Below are 24,134 nucleotides of genomic sequence, written 5' to 3'. Positions count from 1 at the left end.
TGGTGAAGACAGGAACTGTGCAGTCGGTTTTTAGAGTTTTGACAGCAGGTACGGTCCAAGAGTCTGTTGAAATACAAAGTGTTTCTCTCCGTCCTGTCAGGGATTTTTTTCTTAATAATGAGCTCGCGTCATCTCACAATATCCTCGGGTGCTGAGAATATCAAACAACTGACAAAAGTGAAGTCTTGGTGAAGATTGATGATTGCTCATTTTTATGTCTATTTTTTTAATGCCTGGCTTGCGATCGACCGGTAGCTCGCGATCGACGTAATGGACACCCCTGGTTTAAAACAAACAAAGTGCACTTTTGTGCATGATGTCACACAAGATATTTCAATAACTGTCAAATAAAAATGAGCTGCTATGTGGTAGGTTACTGCGGACGTTATCTCCTTCTGTTGTTGACTATTTTTTTCACACGGTGTTGATGTGGAAATGGTTGCCTCGGCATTTTGTTTTGGCGTGGCACCGAGTTCAAGCACTCTTCATTTTCTAGCGCAGGGGTGGGCATTACGTCGGTCGCGAGCTACCGGTCGATCGCGGAGGGTGTGTCAGTCGATCTCAAGCCAGGCATTAAAAAAATAGACATAAAAATGAGCAATCATCAATCATACCAAGACTTCACTTTCGTCAGTTGTTTGATATTCTCAGCACCCGAGGATCTTGTGAGATGACGCTGGCTGCTGCAAGCTCATTATTAAGAAAAAAATCCCTGACAGGACGGAGAGGAACACTTTTTATATCAATAGACTCTTGGGCCGTACCTGCTGTCAAAACTCTAAAAACCGACTGCACAGTTCCTGTCTTCACCATAAAACACCTGCTTCATCCTGCCTGTGCTAACAAAATAAGAGTCTCAGAAATCTAGCGCGCACAAGCTAGCAAGCTACGGCGTTTGATGCCAATGTATTTCTTATAAAGTTGTTGCACATTTCCTGCTTACGGCGCCTAGACCGCAGTCAAGGAGCGCAGGGGAGACACTTCTCCAGGGCCGATGGATTCTCGGGGCAACACCCTTCACTTTAGTGGGTCTTCACAATTCTGGACTCCAGGGCAAAATGACGAGTCCAGCAATTAGTTGTAAAACGTGGCTTTTTACTTACGTCTTGCACACAGTCAAAATCCCACACAAAAACACTAGCCACTTCCCCGCCCTCAGCGACCGCTCCCTCATCTCTCTCGCCCACACACTCACTGACGTCACTCACCTGCTGTCACACATTAAAGGGCCACACACACATATGCTACTCTCATAACAAAGTGTTTAAAAACGAGTATGCAAGTTGGACAAATGAGATGCCAAATCCAACCACTTTCATGTGGTATTGTACAGAAAAGAGGACTTTTTATCTCCTCCATTTGAAAATGCGGACGTTATCAGCATCACCGTCTGATTCCAATTAATGCAAGTCATCAGAATCAGGTAATAAACCAACTTATATTCTTGTCTTCATGAAAGAAAGGAATCTATATGTGTGAAACATGCTTGTATTACAATTAAACACCATTAACTTAACAAAAATGTCTCTTTCATAAATAAATAAATATAAATTATAGATATGAATGAGGTGTGTGAAGCGACCGGAATGAGAATCAGCACCTCCAAGTCCGAGTCCATGGTTCTCGCCCGGAAAAGGGTGGAATGCCATCTCCGGGTTGGGGAGGAGACCCTGCCCCAAGTGGAGGAGTTCAAGTGCCTAGGAGTCTTGTTCACGAGTGGGGGAAGAGTGGATCGTGAGATCGACAGGCGGATCGGTGCGGCGTCTTCAGTAATGCGGACGTTGTACCGATCCGTTGTGGTGAAGAAGGAGCTGAGCCGGAAGGCAAAGCTCTCAATTTACCGGTTGATCTACGTACCCATCCTCACCTATGGTCATGAGCTTTGGGTCATGACCGAAAGGATAAGATCACGGGTACAAGCGGCCGAAATGAGTTTCCTCCACCGTGTGGCGGGGCTCTCCCTTAGAGATAGGGTGAGAAGCTCTGCCATCCGGGAGGAGCTCAAAGTAAAGCCGCTGCTCCTCCACATCGAGAGGAGCCAGATGAGGTGGTTCGGGCATCTGGTCAGGATGCCACCCGAACGCCTCCCTAGGGAGGTGTTTAGGCCACGGGGAAGACCCAGGACACGTTGGGAAGACTATGTCTCCCGGCTGGCCTGGGAATGCCTCGGGATCCCCCGGGAAGAGCTGGACGAAGTGGCTGGGGAGAGGGAAGTCCGGGTTTCCCTGCTTAGGCTGTTGCCCCCGCGACCCGACCTCGGATAAGCGGAAGAAGATGGATGGATAGATGGATGGATGAGGTAGATCTCCTCGATTTGGTCAATTGAAAAGCAGCTCGCCTGCAGAAAAAGTTTGGCCACCCCTGCTATAGCGGGTGACTTTTTAAAATGATGCTATATATGACTCCCGTCCAAAGGCAAAACCTAGTAACTCACTTCGAGCTGATTTTGAGAAAACAAAGGAAAACCAATCTATCTTGATGCTGTCTTACAAAGATCTACAAAGTCATCAAACGTATAGATGTTTTCTTGAGCTTTCATATTCTTGCCGATTGAGCCACGGACTGAATCTGCTCTCATGAACGTGTGCCCTTTCTCCAGATATTTTATAACAATCCTGGGTGGGCCCCATTCTGGATTTGCACATTGGGCAAGAGCCGTGTACAGCGTCCAGTTTTTATTTTGACCTCCACAGTTATCTGCCCAAAAATGTATGCAAGGGGAAGAATCAAGAACAATACATTTAATGAAGATGCTTGCAACGTCCTGGGCCAATCTTCCAAATATCCCCTCGTGCCATAATATCACGTAATCAGGTTGACCGTCGTCCCCCATTCGTGCAAATTAGATTAGATTAGATAGTACTTTATTTATTCCGTCAGGAGAGTTCCTTCAGGAAAATTACAATTTTCAGCACAATCCCATTCAAGATCAGACAAACATTACAGGGAGACAGAACAGGATCGCTGACGGGTCTGCCAGCTTCCAGCGCCCCTTACAAAAAAGATGACATACAGGTAAACAAGGGGAGAGAAAAGAATAGAAGATTAAAATAAAATAAAAAAAAATCGGTCTTAGCCTGGGCCCTGGAGTGGGGGTGCAGACTGAGGCCAAGGGAAAAAAAAACCAACAAAAAAAAAAACCAACAACTGATAGCCATAGTACACATCCCTCTTACATGTGTGTAAGAGGGAAACATCAAACATCAAAGAACAGAGAGGACATTAAAGACATTAAAGCAGCAGATACAACCAGACACTTCTACATACAGCTATGAATAAAAAGTAAAAGAAACATATCCACTGTGGTGGCCTCTGCGGTGTTCCACGCCATTGTCCGCTGGGGTGGAGGGAGCATGGCCAGAGACAGAAGCAGACCCAACAAAGCAACCAAAACAGCCAACTCCACTCTCGGCCAATGTCCAGTCCGCATGGATGAGCGAGGATACGTCCAAATGTCTCATTAAAGACAATAAGGCGACTGACAAAGAAGCTCCGAATGGTCCCTTGAGATACTAGGTTTTTCTGTTGTATCTACGCTGTTTTGTGGTAGTTGCTAGGTCCTGCCATGCGCGTAACAGCTTACTTACGGAACAAATGACAATATCGCATACACTAATGTAAAGCATATCACCTAGGAACTCCAAAATTATTATCAGCGCAGTTTTGACCAAAATTGAGTTACTGGGTTTTGCCTTTGGACGGGAGATGAGCAGTAATGCTACTTTTTGTAGCAACGCTTTTGCCCCGCACTTGACAAATTACGGTTGTCTGTTCAACATCTTCCCGCTTGAAGCCAAACCACCGCCAAATGGATGGACCCCCTGCTTTTTTCTTGGGAATTAATTCTTCCTTCATTTGTTAGTAGATTCGCACCTTCTTTCCCTTGTATTACCGCTAGCACCACAGCTAACCTTTCCCATGCTGCTACCTCTTTGCTCTTACATATGTGACGTATGTAAGAAGGTGCGCTTGTTTTATATCTGAGTGAGAAGGAGAGACAAAGAGTGAGAAGAGCCTGTAGTGTAATGCCAGCAGCTAAAAGCAACTGCGTGAGAACGTATGCTCCATTATCACGATATATCATTTCCTACATCGCACAGAGAAAAACCCGCGATATATCGAGTATATTCGATATATCGCCCAGCCCTACCTCATGGCAGCTCAATGAAGTCCATAGTTTTAACTCCCATTCATCACTCTTAAAGGGGAACTGCACTTGTAGGGGGAATTCTATCTATCGTTCACAATCATTATGAGAGACAAGAATAAACAATTTGTTTTTTCCGCTTTTTAACATATGAAAATCGTCTAGTTCCTGGAGGCTAGCGTTGCAGCTAATGTTAGCCCTCAATTCTACCTGTAAATCACTTTAAAAATGCATTCAAAAGGCGTCAACAATACTTAATTATAATTAAGTTATGTAAACTGTATATTTGCCAAACTAGCAACATTGTTATTGTAAGAGTGAACACCGAGGAACTCTTTTTCTAGCATGCTAACACAGCCGCGTGCTACGGAGTTAGCCGTAAAAGCTATCTACGGAAAGCGATCAGCTAGCTTCTACGTCAATACGAAAAACTTTTGAGTTTGTAATGCACAACAATGTGATAGGACACCAATCTGTACTGAGTGAAAAACATGAACAATCACATTACAGTATCTGTAAAGTATTATTTCATGTTTTGTTTGTACATGTCTAGCCAGACAGAGTATGTACTGATGTGCTGTGTGTGTCATGATCAATATAAAGTGTGACTCACTCCATGGGCAGTTGTGTTCTTGGGGGCATTTCTTCAGGTTTATTTGGGTAACCACTCCATTTATGTCGAATAAGCTTGGCTCCAAATTCCAAATTTACAACGTCAAAGTCACTTTCACCTCACTCTCTCCTCTTCCGTCTGCTTCCACCTCTCACTCTTCCTCCATGCTCGCTTCTAGAAGCAGTAGTTCATCCTCCTTGTATTCATCTTAAAAAAATAAGGTTGCAAATCCTAATTTGTCCAAAAATAGTCGTCTTTGTTGCCTGTTACCAAGTCTGCCATGATTAGAAAAAACGCGTTTGTTTTGTGAAAAATGTGTTTCCAGAAGTTTGTAGTAGGGCTTCACGGTGGCAGAGGGGTTAGTGCGTCTGCCTCACAATACGAAGGTCCTGCAGTCCTGGGTTCAAATCCAGGCTCGGGATCTTTCTGTGTGGAGTTTGCATGTTCTCCCCGTGAATACGTGGGGTCCCTCCGGGTACTCCGGCTTCCTCCGGCTTCCAAAGACATGCACCTGGGGATAGGTTGATTGGCAATACTAAATTGGCCCTAGTGTGTGAATGTGAGTGTGAATGTTGTCTATCTGTGTTGGCCCTGCGATGAGGTGGCGACTTGTCCAGGGTGTACCCCGCCTTCCGCCCGATTGTAGCTGAGATAGGCGCCAGCGCCCCCCGCGACCCCGAAAGGGAATAAGCGGTAGAAAATGGATGGATGGATGGATGAAGTCTGTAGTGCGTTGCTATGGAAACGGAAATCAATGCGCTGAAAAAACTGAGTCCCAGAAATGATTGAAATAATCAAACTAGGGTAAATAATCAGAACGCTGATGTTTTCTGCTCTGGTCTCCACACTCACATGTCGCCTTCCTTCCTTCTGTGCCCCCCCCCCCACCCCCTCCCGCAGTTACATTCAGCAGCCAAGGAGGGCTTCTCAAACCTCCAAAACCATCCCCTGGATGCCTTCCTCACCATCCTTGAGAGCACTCCAGGCAAACAGAAGGGCCGGAGCCACACCTTGGGGCCCCACATCCTGAAGGAATTCCAGAGTTGGCTGCAGGAACATCCCGAGGTGCCAACATCTTTTCCCATAATGCACTTCCGTACTCCGCTCACATCTCCCGTCAATTCCGGACTATTAGGGTTGGAATTGGGGGTTAAATCACCCAAAAAAATTCCCGTGCGTGGCCACCGCTGCTGCTCACTGCTCCCCTCACCACCCAGGCGGTGCACAAGGGGATGGGTCAAATGCAAAGGACAAATTTCACCACACTTAATGTGTGTGTGTGACAATCATTGCTCCTTTAACTTTAACCTTAAGCCGCTACTTTTTTTGTTTTTTACGACGCTTTGATCCCTGCGGCTTATTGAACACTGCAGCTAATTCATGGATCGATGGAGCGCAAGTCGTTTTAAAACAAACCAAGCAAACACACTGAGAAGCTGTGTTATCGTTTGTGCTATAGCGCCATCTTTTGGACGGGTTCACTCACGACAGGTGCTGCTGTGCTGCATGGCCCTTCTGTTTAGACTGAGCTTTCTACCGGAAGTACAAATACCGTTCCATCTTCTACTCGTATGGATTCTTCATCGGTCACTCCAAGCAACGTTGATTGTATTCAACAAATAGTTTTCATGAAACACTGACAGAGACACTAAAAAGGTGTGTTATTGTTTGCGCCTTCTTTTGCTGGTTGCAAATCTACTTTCCGTTTTGTTCTTTGAACCTGAAGTACATCCCATTTCGTCTACCATTTGTCCATAGCGTTTCTACTCGGATTCTTCATTCGTCAATCCAAGCAACGTTGATTGGATTCAACAAAAAGTTTTTATAAAACACCGACAGAGACACTGGAAAGGTGTGCCATTTTTTGTGCTTTGGCACCTTCTTTTGTTGGTTGCAAATCTACTTCCTGTTTCGTTCCTTGAACCGGAAGTATGTCCCGTTTCGTCTACCATTTGTCCATAGCTTTTCTACTCGGATTCGTCATTCGTCACTCCAAGCAACATTGATTGTATTCAACAAATAGTTTTCATAAAACACCGACAGGGACACTGAAAAGGTGCACTATTGTTTGTGCTATGGCGCCTTCTTTTGATGTTTGCAAATCTACTTCCTGTTTCGTTCCTTGGACCGGAAGTATATCCCGTTTTGTCTACCATTTGTCCATAGCTTTTCTACTCACATGGACTCCTCATTCATTGCTCCAAGCAACGTTTGTAAGTATTACAATATAACTACAACAATTCTTACTGACTAAAGCGTCCCATGTGTGACGTCTTTTAGGAGTGTTTTCATTCATGTACATGCTATCCTAATGTGCTCAAGCTAGCATCGTTAGCTAATATGCTAACACATCAGGACGTTGGGTGGACCGCTCTTCTGTAAATCGGTTGGGGATTTGTCTGCGCTGCTGATCTGTCTGCGCTCGGGATGGTCTCCTGCTGGACCCACTATGGACTGGACTCTCACTATTATAGTAGATCCACTATGGACTGGACTCCTACTGTTATGTTAGATCCACTATGGACTGGACTCTCACTATTATAGTAGATCCAGTATGGACTGGATTCTCACTATTATGTTAGATCCACTGTGGACTGGACTCTCACTATTATGCTAGATCCACTATGGACTGGACTCTCCTATTATGTTAGATCCACTATGGACTGGACTCTCACTATTATGTTATGGACTGGACTGTCACAATATTATGTTAGATCCACTACGGACTGGACTCTCACAATATTATGCTAGATACACTATGGACTGGACTCTCACTATTATGTTAGATCCATGGACTGGACTCTCACACTATTATGTTAGATCCACTATGGACTGGACTCTCACACTATTATGTTAGATCCACTATGGACTGGACTCTCATTATTATGTTAAATCCACTATTGACTGGATTGTCACACCATTATGTCAGATTCCCTATGGACTGGACTCTCACACTATTATGTTAGATCTACTACGGACTGGACTCTCCCAATATTATGCTAGATACACTATGGACTGGACTCTCACTATTATGTTAGATCCATGGACTGGACTCTCACACTATTATGTTAGATCCACTATGGACTGGACTCTCACACTATTATGTTAGATCCACTATGGACTGGACTCTCATTATTATGTTAAATCCACTATAGACTGGATTGTCACACCATTATGTTAGATCCACTATGGACTGGACTCTCACTATTATGTTGATCCACTATGGACTGGACTCTCACACTATTATGTCAGATTCCCTATGGACTGGACTCTCACACTATTATGTTAGATCCACTATGGACTGGACTCTCACACCATTATGTTAAATCCACTATGGACTGGACTCTCACTATTATGTTAGATCCACTATGGACTGGACTCTCACACTATTATGTTAGATCCGCTATGGACTGGACTCTCACTATTATGTTAGATTCCAAATGGACTGGACTCTCACACTATTATGTTAGATCCACTATGGACTGGACTCTCACTTTATTATGTTAAATCCACTATAGACTGGATTGTCACACCATTATGTTAGATCCACTATGGACTGGACTCTCACTATTATGTTAGATCCACTATGGACTGGACTCTCACACTATTATGTTAGATCCACTATGGACTGGACTCTTACTATTATGTTAGATCCACTATGGACTGGACTCTCACACTATTATGTTAGATCCACTATGGACTGGACTCTCACACTATTATGTTAGATCCGCTATGGACTGGACTCTCACTATTATGTTAGATTCCAAATGGACTGGACTCTCACACTATTATGTTAGATCCACTATGGACTGGACTCTCACATTATTATGTTAAATCCACTATAGACTGGATTGTCACACGATTATGTTAGATCCACTATGGACTGGACTCTCACACTATTATGTTAGATTCACTATGGACTGGACTCTTAACTATTATGCTAGATCCACTATGGACTGGACTCTCAATATTATGTTAGATCCACTATGGACTGGACTCTCACTATTATGTTAGATCCACAATGGACTGGACTCTCACTATTATGTTAGATCCACTATGGACTGGACTCTCACACTATTATGTTAGATCCACTATGAATTGGACTCTCACTATTATGTTGGATCCACTATGAATTGGACTCTCACCATTATGTTAGATCCACTATGGACTGGACTCTCACACTATTATGTTAGATCCACTATGGACTGGACTCTTACTATTATGTTAGATCCACTATGGACTGGACTCTCACACTATTATGTTAGATCCACTATGGACTGGACTCTCACACTATTATGTTAGATCCGCTATGGACTGGACTCTCACTATTATGTTAGATTCCAAATGGACTGGACTCTCACACTATTATGTTAGATCCACTATGGACTGGACTCTCACATTATTATGTGAAATCCACTATAGACTGGATTGTCACACGATTATGTTAGATCCACTATGGACTGGACTCTCACCATTATGTTAGATCCACTATGGACTGGACTCTCACACTATTATGTTAGATTCACTATGGACTGGACTCTTAACTATTATGCTAGATCCACTATGGACTGGACTCTCAATATTATGTTAGATCCACTATGGACTGGACTCTCACTATTATGTTAGATCCACAATGGACTGGACTCTCACTATTATGTTAGATCCACTATGGACTGGACTCTCACACTATTATGTTAGATCCACAATGGACTGGACTCTCACTATTATGTTAGATCCACTATGGACTGGACTCTCACACTATTATGTTAGATCCACTATGGACTGGACTCTCACACTATTATGTTAGATCCACAATGGACTGGACTCTCACTATTATGTTAGATCCACTATGGACTGGACTCTCACACTATTATGTTAGATCCACTATGAATTGGACTCTCACTATTATGTTGGATCCACTATGAATTGGACTCTCACCATTATGTTAGATCCACTATGGACTGGACTCTCACTATTATGTTAGATCCATTATGGACTGCACGCTCACACTATTATGTTAGATCCACTGTGGACTGGACTCCCACAATATTATGCTAGATCCACAATGGACTGGACTCTCCCTATTATGCTAGATCCACTATGGACTGGACTCTCAATATTATGCTAGATCCAATATGGACTGGACTCTCACACTATTATGTTAGATCCACTATGGACTGGACTCTCACACTATTATGTTAGAACCACTATGGACTGGACTCTCACAATATTATGCTAGATCCACATCTGCAGTCCTCTCCGAGGTTTCTCATCGTCCCATTGGGTTGAGTTTTTCCTTGCCCTGATGTGGGATCTGAGCTGAGGATGTCGCTGTGGCTTGAGCAACCCTTTGAGACACTCGTGATTTAGGGCTATGTAAATAAACATTGATTGATTGACTTTTACGAGGGTCTGTGTTAGTATTATTAACTTACAACAGCATTCTTGTTGTATTGTTTCAGTTTCACAAATTCCTCCGTAAATTCACCAAAACGTCAGCATGGAGTTATTGAGTCTGTTTAGCGGATTGGACAGCTAGCCTGCGCGGCTAGTGGGTCCATGACCATGGCTTCCGTTTTGTTTGATCCGCCGTTTTCCTGCCCTGTCACAGACACCGTCTGGAAACAATGACAGTATGTCAATAAATATTAACAAACAAAGTATATATCTGCGGCTTATAGTCCGGTGCGACTAATATACGGAAACCTCCTTTCCTCTGGTGGGTGTGGCTTATTTACCGGTGCGCTCTATAGTCTGGAATACGTTTGCAAATGTACGTCGCTCGCTTGTGCTGTTCGGGAATCCATATACGATTGTTTTCACGCCCCGCAGGTCACACTGGATTCTCTTCCAAAGACGGAGGCGGCCGCTCTGCAGAGTCGGGCTCTTCATTTTCTCAGTGACGCTCAGGCCAGTGTGGCGGAGGGTCTGATAAACATCTACCAGCTCGCCACCCTGGACCCGGCCACCCTGCGACTCTTCGTCGTGAACCTACTCTCCCTGCGATGCTACAAGGAGGCGAGTGTCAACACGCTCAAAATGCACTGATGCGGTACTTGTGTCAATGATAGTATAGAGCAGGGGTCACCAACCTTTTTGAAAGCAAGAGCGACTTCTTGGGTACTGATTAATGCAAAGGGCTACCAGTTTGATACACACTTAAATAAATTGCCAGAAATAGCCAATTTGCTCAATTTACATTTAATAAATATATATATATATATATATACATATATAAAAATGGGTATTTCTGTCTGTCATTCCGTCGTACATTTTTTTTCCTTTAACGGAAGGTTTTTTATAGAGCATAAATGATGAAAAAAAACACTTAATTTAATGGTTTAAAACAATGGTTCCCAAACTTTTGCAGGCTGGCGCCCCCTTGGCTCCCCAGTGAATTCCTAGCGCCCCCCCCCCCCCCCCCCCCCCCTCACAGACACATATGGAAACAAACACCTCTTTCTTGATATTTGGTATGCTGCAATTTGAAAAGAGAAAGGTTAAACACAAATGTGTATTTCACAAATAAAACCCAATTTAGTAAACCAATTTATTTTTTAGCAGTTTTAACTGTTTCAGCAACATAGAATGGTAAATAAACATTCCACAAGTAACCTTCATTGTCTCACACTTAATATTAATGGGATGGAGTCTATGCTGTCGGATCTGACTGGGCCAGAGCGGCGTGTGGTAACCGGACCCTGATGCGTCGTCCACTGACTCGTCCTGCTGCACGTGTTGTGTACAAATCGTCAAACAAACGTTCGAACTTCCGACTTCGACTTCGGACTGCCGCCCCCCTACCGTCCCCTTCTTCCTCACCGCCCCCCCAGATCTTTCCACCGCCCCCAGGGGGGCGGTACCGCCCACATTGGGAACCACTGGTTTAAAAGAAGAGAAAACTGGCAAAAAATAAAAATTAAATTTTGAAACATAGTTTATCTTCAATTTCGACTCTTCAAAATTCAAAACTCAACCGAAAAAAAGAAGAGAAAAACTAGCTAATTCAAATCGTTTTGAAAAAAATAAAAAAAGAATTTATGCACTGCAAAAACTGAAATCTAAGTAAGATGAAATATCTCAAATAAGGGTGATATTTGCTTATTTTCTGTCTGGTAAGATAATTCTTCCCACTAAGCAGATTTTATGTTAGAGTCTTTTACTTGTTTTAAGTGTTTTGCTCCTAAATGATCTCAGTAAGATACTACAGCTTGTTTCCGACATTTTATGACCTATTTTGAGTAAAATATGCTTGAAACTATTTTTTGTCCAAGTGTCCAAAACACACCCAGCAATGGTGCACAGGAAGGCGGGGAAGAAGAGAGGGAAAAGGCGGCCAAAATGTTCAAAAGTCCCAATTGTGTCCAAAATACCTCCCCGGGGTTCCAGTCCCACGAGTCCCGCCGCCGGCCACACAAATCCCGGGATACAAAAAATGTCCAAAACGCACCCAGCAAAGTCCCACGGGAAGTAGGGGGGAAAAATGAGAAAAGTCGGCAAAAGTCCCCCAAAATTTTCTAAATACCTACCCAGGTTCGAGTCCCAACCGGGTTGGAGTTTGAGTGCACACTCGAACCCTGGTGGGACTTTTGAACATTTCCCCGACTTTTCTCACTTTTCTCCCCACCTTCCCGTGGGATTTGGCTGGGCGCTTTTTGGACATACCGGGCATCCCGGCCGGCGGCGGAACTTGTGGGACTCGAACCTTTGTAGGTATTTTGAACATTTTTGGGACTTATAGTGACTTTTCCAACTTTCATCCCCCCTCCCCATGGGACTCGGCTAGGTGTGTTATGGACATTTTGGGCATCCCGGGACTTGCGCGGGCATACATAAGATTTTATGTTAGTGTTTTACTTGTTTTAAGTGTTTAGGTCCTAAATCAGGGGTAGGGAACCTATGGCTCGCGAGCCAGATGTGGCTCTTTTGATGACTGCGTCTGGCTCTCGGATAAATCTGAGCTGACATTGCTTAACACGATAAGTAATGAATAATTCCACTTGTAATAAGTGTTAAAAATAATGTTCAAAAACATAAAACATTTTCATGCATTTTTAGTCCATCCATCCGTTCACTACCGCACCTGTTCAAGAAGTTGCGTTAAGAAGTTATTTATTTATTATTGGTTAGTGTGTCGCTTGTCCTCCTGGGGGTTCTTCAGACCACCAAGCACCGACATGAGAGCCCGTTTCAGGGTTACACTATTGTTTTATTTTTCAATAAGTCTCTCAGTTGCTTTCCAGCAATTGTATTTTTCTCTTTCGTTCTCGCTAGCGCTCTGGCTCCAGCCCCAACCCCGTCTCTCCTCCTGGCTGCTGCTTATAACAGAGCGACAGTTGATTAGATAACAAGGCTCAGGTGGGCCATCTACGCAGCTCTTGCTGATTTTGAGGCCGGTCCTGGCACACCCCAGTTCGCTGCAGGCCCGCCGGCCACGCCCCCTCCACAGTTAGCTTCAGAATAACAATGTTATTACAAAGAATAAGAGACCTATTACACTCTAGAAATGTTGGTCTTACTTAAAAATGCACGCGTTTAGTTGTGTTCAGTGTTAAAAAAAATATTATATGGCTCTTACGGAAATACATTTTAAAATATTTGGCTTTTTGGCTCTCTCAGCCAAAAAGGTTCCCGACCCCTGTCCTAAATGATCTCAGTAAAATATTACAGCTTGTAGCTGAGATTTGACGACCAATATTGAGTAAAACATGCTTGAAACAAGAATATCAAATGTTGCAAAGCTGTGTCATCAACACTCACAAGTATAAAACTACTATTCAAAGTAAGAATTTTTTATTTCAAGAATGTAAAACAAAATCATGACTTTGACACAATTGTTTCTCATATTAAAACAGATGACAGCCAAATAGACTTTGCCGTTTTATTTCAATGAAACGATAGAAAATATACTCGTATAGCGCTATACAAGTACAACCCATTTATTTATAGTAGTACACTTGTTATTAGTGAGAATATACTTATTTTAAGGTATTTTTGGGTTCATTGAAGTAAGCTAATTTTACTTGTTTCGGAAAGTCTTGACAAGCCAAATTTTCTTGTTCTATTGGCAGATAATTTTGCTTAGTTCAAGTAAAATACCCCTCATTTTTGTATTTTTTTTTCTTGTTTTTGAACACTGACTTTTTGCTGTGTGGAACATCATTAGTAATTTTTCCTGATTAAGATTAATTTTAAAATTTTGATGACATGTTTTAAATAGGTTAAAATCCAATCTACACTTTGTTAGAATATATAACAAATTGGACCAAGCTATATTTCTAACAAAGATAAATCATTATTTCTTCTAGATTTTCCAGAACAAAAATTTTAAAAGAAATTCAAAATAGTTTGAAATAAGATTTAAATTTACATCTAAAGATTTTCTAGATTTGCCAGAATAATTTTTTTGAATTTTAATCTTAAATTTGAAGAAATATTTCACAAATATTCTTCGTCGAAAAAACAGAAGCTAAAATGAAGAATTAAATTAAAATGTATTTATTATTCTTTACAATAAAAAAAAAAAAAAAAAGTATTTATTATTCTTTACAATAAAAAAATTAATTTAATTGAACATTAATTTAAATTGTCAGGAAAGAAGAGGAAGGAATTTAAAAGGTAAAAAGGTATACGTGTTTAAAAATCCTAAAACAATTTTTAAGGTTGTATTTTTTCTCTAAAATTGTCTTTCTGAAAGTTATAAGAAGCAAAGTGAAGACCAAGTCTTTAAAATATTTTCTTGGATTTTCAAATTCTATTTGAGTTTTGTCTCTCTTAGAATTAAAAATGTCAAGCAAAGCGAGACCAGCTTGCTAGTAAATAAATACAATTTAAAAAATAGAGGCGGCTCACTGGTAAGTGCTGCTATTTGAGCTATTTTTAGAACAGGCCAGGGGGCGACTCATCTGGTCCTTACGGGCTACCTGGTGCCCTCGGGCACCGCGTTGGTGACCCCTGGTGTAGAGGAACATTTTTGTGAAATTTGAGACATTTTTCCAACCTTTTATGGCTTTTCTTTCTATATTAGCATCCTAAAGTTTTTGTAGTGTTTTTGCTCACTTATAGAGCTGAAAATCACGGATTTTAATAGTTGGGGCCACCTTGGAAGTATGCTAACTTCTTCTATATTAACATGCTAAAGTTTATGCTAGTGTTTTTGCTCATTTCTTCCGTATAAACCTGATAATCATGAATTTTAATAGTTGGTGCCATCTTGGAAGTATGCTAAATCTTTATATTTTAGCATGCTAAAGTTTCCGTAGTGTTTTTGCAAATTTTATTGTTATGAACCTGAAAATCATGGATTTTAATAGTTGCCGCCAACTTTAAGGTATGCTAACTTCGATATTAACATGCTAAAATTTATGTTAGTGCTTTTGCTCATTTCATCCGTATAAAACATGAAAATCATGGATTTTGATACTTGGTGCCATATTGGAAGTATGCTAAATCTTTATATATTAACATGCTAAAGTTTACGTAGTGTTTTTGCTCATTTTATCCGCATAAACCTGAAAATTATGGATTTTGATACTTGGTGCCATCTTGGAAGTATGCTAACTTCTTCAATATTAGCATGCTAACATTTATGCTAGTGCTTTTGCTCATTTCATTCACATAAACTTGAAAATCATGGATTTTGATCATTGGTACCATCTTGGAAAGATGCTATTTTTTCTATATTAGCATGCTAAAGTTTTCATACTGTTTTTGCTAATTTTATCCATATAAGGCTGAAAATCATGGATTTTAATCGTTGGCGCCACCTTGGAAGTATGCTAACGTCTGCTATATTAACATGCTAAAGGTTATGCTAGTGTTTTTGCTCATTTTATTTGTATAAACTTGAAAATCATGGATTTTGATACATGGTGCCATCTTGGAAGTATGCTATCTTCTTCCATATTAGCATACTAAAGTTTTCGTAGCCAGCATGAATTTTAACATGCTGATATAGAATAAGTTAGGATCTTTCTGACATGGCGCCAAGTATCAAAATCCATGATTTTCAGGTTCATACGGATGAAATGAGCAAAAACACTAGCATAAACTTTAGCACGTTAATATAGAAGAAGTTGGCATACTTCCAAGGTGTCGCCAATTATTAAAATCCATGATTTTCAGGTCTATACGAATGAAATGAGCAAAAATACTACGAAAACTTTAGTATACTAATATGGAAGAAGATAGCATATTTCCAAGATGGCACCTTGTATCAAAATCCATGATTTTCAAGTTTATACGGATAAAATGTGCAAAAACACTAGCATAAACTTTAGCATGTTAATATAGCAGAGGTTAGCATACTTCCAAGGTGGCGCCAACGATTAAAATCCATGATTTTCAGCCTTATATGGATAAAATTTGCAAAAACAGTATGAAAACTTTAGCATGCTAATATAGAAAAAAATTGCATCTTTCCAAGATGGCACCAATGATCAAAATCCATGATTTTCAAGTTTATGTGAATGAAATGAGCAAAAGCACTAGTATAAATGTTAGCATGCTAATATTGAAGAAGTTAGCATACTTCCAAGATGGCACCAAGTATCAAAATCCATAATTTTAAGGTTTATGCGGATAAAATGAGCAAAAACACTACGTAAACTTTAGCATGTTAATGTATAAAGATTTAGCATACTTCCAATATGGCACCAAGTATCAAAATCCATGATTTTCATGTTTTGTACGGATGAAATGAGCAAAAGCACTAGCATAAATTTTAGCATGTTAACATCGAAGAAGTTAGCATACCTTAAAGTTGGCGCCAACTATTAAAATCCATGGTTTTTAGGTTCATACCAATAAAATTTGCAAAAACACTACTGAAACTTTAGCATGCTAATATATAGAAATTTAGTATACTTCCAAGATGGCACCAACTATTAAAATTCATGATTATCAGGTTTATACGGAAGAAATGAGCAAAAACACTAACATAAACTTTAGCACGTTAATATAGAAGAAGTTAGCATACTTCCAAGGTGGCGCCAACTATTAAAATCCATGATTTTCAGCCTTATATGGATAAAATTAGCAAAAACAGTATGAAAACTTTATCATGCCAATATAGAAAAAAATAGCATCTTTCCAAGATGGCACCAATGATTAAAATCCATGATTTTCAAGTTTATGTGAATGAAATGAGCAAAAGCACTAGTATACATGTTAGCATGCTAATATTGAAGAAGTTAGCATACTTCCAAGATGGCACCAAGTATCAAAATCCATCATTTTAAGGTTTATGCGGGTAAAATGAGCAAAAACACTACGTAAACTTTAGCATGTTAATATATAAAGATTTAGCATACTTCCAATATGGCACCAAGTATCAAAATCCATAATTTTCAGGTTTATGCGGATAAAATGAGCAAAAACACTACGTAAACTTTAGCATGTTAATATGATTTAGCATACTTCCAATATGGCACCAAGTATCAAAATCAATGATTTTCATGTTTTATACGGATGAAATAAGCAAAAGCACTAGCATAAATTTTAGCATGTTAACATCGAAGAAGTTAGCGCCAACTATTAAAATCCATGATTTTCAGGTTCATACCAATAAAATTTGCAAAAACACTACGGAAACTTTAGCATGCTAAAATATAAAGATTTAGCATACTTCCAAGATGGCACCAACTATCAAAATTCATGATTATCAGGTTTATAACGATGAAATGAGCAAAAACACTAACATAAACTTTAGCACGTTAATATAGAAGAAGTTAAACTTAAACTTTAGCATGCTAAAATCTTAAGATTTAGCATACTTCCAAGGTGGCGCCAACTATTAAAATCCATGATTTTCAGCTCTACCAGGATAAAATGAGCAAAAACACTACAAAAAATTTAGCATGCTAATATATAAAGATTTAACATACTTCCAAGATAGCACCAACTATTAAAATTCATGATTATCAGGTTTATACGGATGAAATGAGCAAAAACACCAGCATAAACTTTAGCACGTTAATATAGAGGAAGTTAGCATACTTCCAAGGTGGCGCCACCTATTAAAATCCATGATTTTCAGCTCTATAAGGATAAAATGAGCAAAAACACAACAAAAACTTTACCATGCTAATATATAAAGATTTAGCATACTTCCAAGATAGCACCACCTATTAAAATTCATGATTATCAGGTTTATACGGATGAAAGAAGCCAAAACACTAGCATAAACTTTAGCACGTTAATGTAGAGGAAGTTAGCATACTTCCAAGGTGGCGCCACCTATTAAAATCCATGATTTTCAGCTCTATAAGGATAAAATGAGCAAACACACTACAAAAACTTTAGCATGCTAATATAGAAAGATTTAGCATCTTTCCAAGATGGCACCAAGTATCAAAATCAATGATTTTCAAGTTTATGTGAATGAAATGAGCAAAATCACTAGCATAAATATAGAAAGATTTAGCATACCGTATTTCCTTGAATTGCCGCAGGGTATATAGTATGCGCCTGCCTTGAATTACCACCTGGTCAAACTCGTGACACTTCCCCTGTCATCATTTTCAAAATGGAGGAGGCTGATTTCAATACCGGTAATTTGAAATCGCATAAAGGGTTGAAGGTTAAGAGATATTCAGTGGGATTTAAGGTCCAAGCTTACATCACACTCAATTTTTTTACTGCATGCCTTTGGTAAGTGCCGGAGTGAGAAGAGGTTTTAAAATAATTGGCGTATGCTTACTTTTACCACATGCCTTTGGTAAGCGCAGGAGCGAGAAGAGGTTTTAAAATAATTGGTGCCTCGGCGGCAATTCAAGGAAATACGGTACTTCCAAGATGACACCACGTATCAAAATATAGCTTAAAATTGTTCAAAAATGCTAGTAATGCTAGTGTGGAGAGTGGTGTAAATGTGAGTGGACGTGTCCTGTGTCCCCCAGGCGGCTCTGCTGGGGGTCAAACTGAACCTGCGGGAGGAGCTGGACATGGAGGAGGTGAGAAATAAGATGTTCGCCGGTAGACGCCCGCCTCATTCTGACTCTGCCGTCCAGGTCTGCGTGCCGCTCATCGTCCAGGACAAGTTGTCCCTGGCTGAGAACTACGTGCTGGGACACCCCGGGCTCCAACTGGAACTGGTGCTCCTGCTGGACTCCTGGTGCCATTCCTGCCTCTGTGTGGAGGACCTCATCAAAAAGTGTGCAGGCGTATTCCGGCGGGCAAACTCTGGTCGGCGCCGCGTAACGCTGCGTGTGTTTCCGCAGGCGCTTTCCCCGACTGAGTGTGAGCAGACGCTGCCTGGCTCAGCTGCAGTCCAAACATCTGAAGAAACACGTCTTCCGCCTGGCTGACAAGTTCCACATCCCCCAAGGTGAGGGCTTGTGTTTGCCAACTCATAACCATCAGGTTATCACCTGGCAAGGTTGGGGCGGCATAGCTCGGGTGGTAGAGTGGCCGTGCCAGCAACATGAGGGTTCCAGGTTCGATCCTGGCTTCTGCCAACCTAGTCACTGCCGTTGTGTCCTTAGGCAAGACACGTTACCCACCTGCTCTCAGTGCCGCCCACACTGGTTCTAGGAGCCTAAAAGCTCCTTCACTACCTGCGGACGTTATCTCCTTCTGTTGCTGAAGGGGAACATTAGACAGCGATTTTAAACTAGACAAACAAGTCAATGGCGTTTTAAAATCGTGTTTTTATCACCTTCGTCTTTTAGTAAAGGTTAAACCGTTTTTATCTTTTAACCTTTTTGAACAAGTCGTGCATGCTTTTATTTCAAGTGGCCTGGACTACTGCAATGCACTTTATGCTGGCCTTAGCCAAAAAGCTCTCTCCCGGTTGCAGTTAGTCCAGAACGCGGCAGCACGACTTTTAACAGGTGGCCAGGAAACGCCAGCATATAACCCCAATTCTTCAGAGTTTGCACTGGCTCCCTGTTCATTTTAGAATTGATTTTAAAACATTGCTGTTTGTTTTTAAATCTTTACATGGACTGGCACCTCAATATATCTCGGACCTTATCCAAATGTACATTCCTGCGCGCGCTCTGAGGTCGGAGAGCCAGTTCCAGCTCGTGGTGCCCAAGACCAGACTTAAGACCAGGGGAGACAGGGCCTTCTCTGTGGTCGGCCCTAAGCTCTGGAACACTCTGCCCCTCCATGTTCAAACTGCTTCCACAGTGGAGTGTTTTAAGTCTCGTCTTAAGACCCACTTTTATTCTTTGGCTTTTAACACTACGTGAGTTGTGTGGTCCTCTGTCCTCTGTTGTCCTCTGTGGTTTTTATACACTTTTATTTTTATTTTACTGTTTTAATTGATTTCACCCTTTAAAATAGTTTTTAATCATATTTGTTTTTATATTGTTTTTATTGGTTTTATATTTATTTATTTTTTGTTTTTATTCAGTCATTGGTGGAGCATAATATATATATATATATATACTTTTTTTATTTTATTTTATTTATTTATTTATTTATTTTTTACAATTGTTTTTAACATGGCTGTGCAGCACTTTGGAAACGTTATTGTTGTTTAAATGTGCTATATAAATAAAGTGGATTGGATTGGATTGGATTATCACCATTTCTGAAGGGTTAAAACCAATAAAAATCAGTTCCCAGTGACTTATTTAATTTTTTGAAGTTTTTCTCAAAATTTTACCCATCACGCAATATCCCGAAAAACGGCTTTTAAGTGTCTGATTTTTACCATCGGTATATCCACCCCTCCATTATCCTGTGACGTCACAGCGTGAAACCACCAGAAACAAACATGGCGGATAGCACAGAAAGGTATAGCGATATTAGCTCGGATTTCAGCGGCCTAAGCGATTCAACAGATTACGCATGTATTGAAACAGATGGTTGGAGTGTGGAGGCAGGTAGCCAAAACGAAATTGAAGAAGAAACTGAAGCTATTGAGCCATATCGCTTTGAACCGTACACAAGCGAAACCGACGAAAACGACATGACAGCCAATGAGGACGAATTCGGCGATCGCCTTCTAACCAACGATTGGTATGTGTTTGTTTGGCATTAAATGTGGGTGGTTGCAAAGGCTGGATGCAAATATAGCTACAAATGAGGCATAATGATGCGATATGTACATACAGCTAGCCTAAATAGCACGTTAGCATCGATTAGCTTGCAGTCATGCCGTGACCAAATATGTCCGATTAGCACATAAGTCAAACACATCAACAAAACTCACCTCTGTGCATCCATGCACAACGTTATAAGTTTGGTGGACAAAATGAGACGGAAAAAGAAGTGGTATAAATCACGTCTTAGCCAAGACCTCGCTCGTCTGCGGGAACAGACTGCCGTCGTCCAAGAATAGCTCACGCACTCTGGCAGATTCAGTGGTGGTCTATTTTCCAATATTGCAGATTTCGTTGACTTTATTGTTGGAATTGCATCTGCTTTTAAGTTATAAAATAAATAAGCACTCTTTCCCTTTGAGTTACAGTAGAAAACTGGGGGGGGGGGGGGGTTCGGTCCGATGACCATGGATGAAGTACTGGCTGTCCAGAGTCGAGACCCAGGATGGACCGCTCGTCGGGACCCAGGATGGACCGCTCGCCTGTATCGGTTGGGGACATCTCTACGCTGCTGATCCGCCTCCGCTTGAGATGGTTTCCTGTGGACGGGACTCTCGCTGCTGTCTTGGATCCGCTTGAACTGAACTCTCGCGGCTGTGTTGGAGCCACTATGGATTGAACTGTCACAGTATCATGTTAGACCCGCTCGACATCCATTGCTTTCGGTCCCCTAGAGGGGGGGGGTTGCCCACATCTGAGGTCCTCTCCAAGGTTTCTCATAGTCAGCATTGTCACTGGCGTCCCACTGGATGTGAATTCTCCCTGCCCACTGGGTGTGAGTTTTCCTTTGCCCTTTTGTGGGTTCTTCCGAGGATGTTGTAGTCGGAATGATTTGTGCAGTCCTTTGAGACATTTGTGATTTGGGGCTGTATAAATAAACATTGATTGATTGATTGATGGCTTTGAGTGTCGCAGGATATCCACACATTCTTGCCATCTCGGTCGTTGCATAGTTGTCGTCGGTACAGTGTGCGGAACAAACGAGGGACTTTCGCATCTTTTGGCCACTGATGCAACTTGGTGTTGTTATTCCCTCCGACAACACACTGACGAGGCATGATGTCTCCAAGGTACCGGAAAACAGTCGAAAAAACGGAAAATAACCGAGCTGATATGACTTAGTGCGTGTAATAAGATTGAGAAAACGACGGATTGCTTCAGGTCATCGCTCCGACAGGCTATCCATTGAAAGGCGTTTAAATCGCCAAATTCACCCTTTTAGAGTTTGGAAATCGGTTAAAAAAAACGTGGTCTTTTTTTCTGCAACATCAAGGTATATATTGACGCTTACATAGGTCTGGTGATAATGTTCCCCTTTGACAATTTTTTTTCATACGGCGTTGTTCTGGAAATGGTTGCTTTGGCATTTTGTTGGCGTGGCACCGGCCGGAGATGTTGATATGCAAAGTTTCAAGCACTCTTCATTCTCTAGGCGCAGTGGTTCTTAAAGGCCTACTGAAATGAGATTTTCTTATTTAAACGGGGATAGAAGGATGTCAGGTTCAAACACTGGTGACATCTATTAATCAGACAAGAACCAAGGAACCAAGGAACCAAGCAGACACAGGGTTAAATAGAGCTCATGAGGAGACACGTGTTTTGGGCTGTACTCTAGTTACAGATCCAAACAACATTCTAAAGAACAGCCCGCGTGCCTCCTGTATTTATTAGGGAAATCCTTATTACATCATTGTGACTGAGGGAAAGGAGGGAGTGGACTCGACACAAGATATGATAATACAAAAATGCAAATATGTTGACACTTGGTTCTATCGCCCAGTCTGTTCTTGTGCTGGTCCCAGAACAGAATGTTTGGCCTTGGCAGTCAGCATGCGGAATCCGGACAAAGAAAAGCAAGCAATCTCTCAGATTGCTAGCTCTGCACAAATACAGAAAAAACGCTTCAGCACAAATTGACAATACTTTAGAGTAACGGCCCTTAAGCATATAGTTATGATGATAATATATACATAATTATTCTAACACAGGTCCATTCTATGTGTCATACTTGATCATTTCGCGATAGTGCCATATTTTTGCTGAAAGGATTTAGTAAAGAACATAGATGATAAAGTTCGCAACTTTTGGTCGCTAATAAAAAAGCCTTGCCTGTACCGGAAGTAGCAGACGATATACGCGTGATGTCACCGGTTGTGGAGCTCCTCACATCTGAACATTGTTTATAAACATGGCCACCAGCAGCAAGTGCAATTTGGACCGAGAAAGCGGCGAGTTCCCCATTTAATTTGAGCGAAGATGAAAGATTCGTGGATGAAGAAAGTTAGAGTGAAGCACTAAAAAACAAAAACAAAAAAGAAAAGGCGACGGCAGTGGGAGCGATTCAGATGTTATTAGACACATTTACTAGGATAATTCTGGAAAATCCCTTATCTGCTTATTGTGTTAATAGTGTTTTAGTGAGATTATAAAGTCATACCTGAAAGTCAGAGGGCTGCGGTGAACGCCAGTGTCTCTGAAAGAAGCCAATGGAGGAGCCATGATCACAGCTGGAGGAGGAGGTCACATAATCCACTCAAGTCTCCGGTAAGAGCCGACTTAATATCACAATTTTCCCATCCAAAAATTTGCTGGTTGACGTAGAGAAACATGTTCGCTTGACCGCTCTGTGTTAAAGCTTCACAACAAACAAAGAAACACCGGCTGTGTTTCGGTTGCTAAAGGCAGCTGCAATCCACCGCTTTCCACCAACAACATTCTTCTTTGACGTCTCCATTATTAATTGAACAAATTGCAAAAGATTCAGCAACGCAGAAGTCCAAATTACTGTGTAATTATGCGATAAAAAGAGACGACTTTTAGCTGTAAGTGGTGCGCTACAACCCGAGACGTCACAAACAGGCGTCATCATACATATCATCATTCTGCGATGTTTTCAACAAAAAAACGCCGCGGGAAATTTAAAATTGTAATTCAGTAAACAAAAAGGCCGTATTGGCATGTGTTGCAATGTTAATATTTCATCATTGATATATAAACTATCAGACTGCGTGGTCGGTATTAGTGGCTTTCAGTAGGCCTTTAACCTTGTTGGAGGTACCCAACCCCATTAGTTTCATATGCACATTCACTGAACCCTTCTTAGTGAAAAATATATATATATATTTTTTTGAATCAAGACAAAGTTATGTGTTTTTGGTAACACTTTAGTATGGAGAACATATTCTAGGTAACAAAGACTCAATTTGGAGTTATTTGGTTAGAGTTAGGGTTAGGCTTATAATGAGGCCATGCCCAATAAGGCATTAATAAGTACTTAAAGGCCTACTGAAAGCCACTGCTACCGACCACGCAGTCTGATAGT

General features: G+C 41.2%; 1 protein-coding gene across 1 annotated transcript in view; it reads left to right on the top strand.

Moving 5' to 3' along the window:
- The window catches only part of exd3 (exonuclease 3'-5' domain containing 3), a 172,294-nt gene that overhangs the window by 14,686 nt on the left and 133,474 nt on the right, over positions 1-24,134 (top strand). Inside the window, exons 4-8 of the mRNA XM_061907925.1 lie at positions 5,661-5,825; positions 10,593-10,778; positions 18,659-18,712; positions 18,770-18,912; positions 18,980-19,086. Of these exons, the coding sequence (XP_061763909.1) occupies positions 5,661-5,825; positions 10,593-10,778; positions 18,659-18,712; positions 18,770-18,912; positions 18,980-19,086 (655 nt within the window). The remainder of the gene's footprint in view (positions 1-5,660; positions 5,826-10,592; positions 10,779-18,658; positions 18,713-18,769; positions 18,913-18,979; positions 19,087-24,134) is intronic.

This window comes from Nerophis ophidion, linkage group LG08, assembly GCF_033978795.1.
Source record: "Nerophis ophidion isolate RoL-2023_Sa linkage group LG08, RoL_Noph_v1.0, whole genome shotgun sequence".
NCBI lineage: Eukaryota > Metazoa > Chordata > Actinopteri > Syngnathiformes > Syngnathidae > Nerophis > Nerophis ophidion.
Note: the sequence above shows the minus strand (reverse complement) of the source record. Positions and strands in the feature narration are given on the sequence as shown.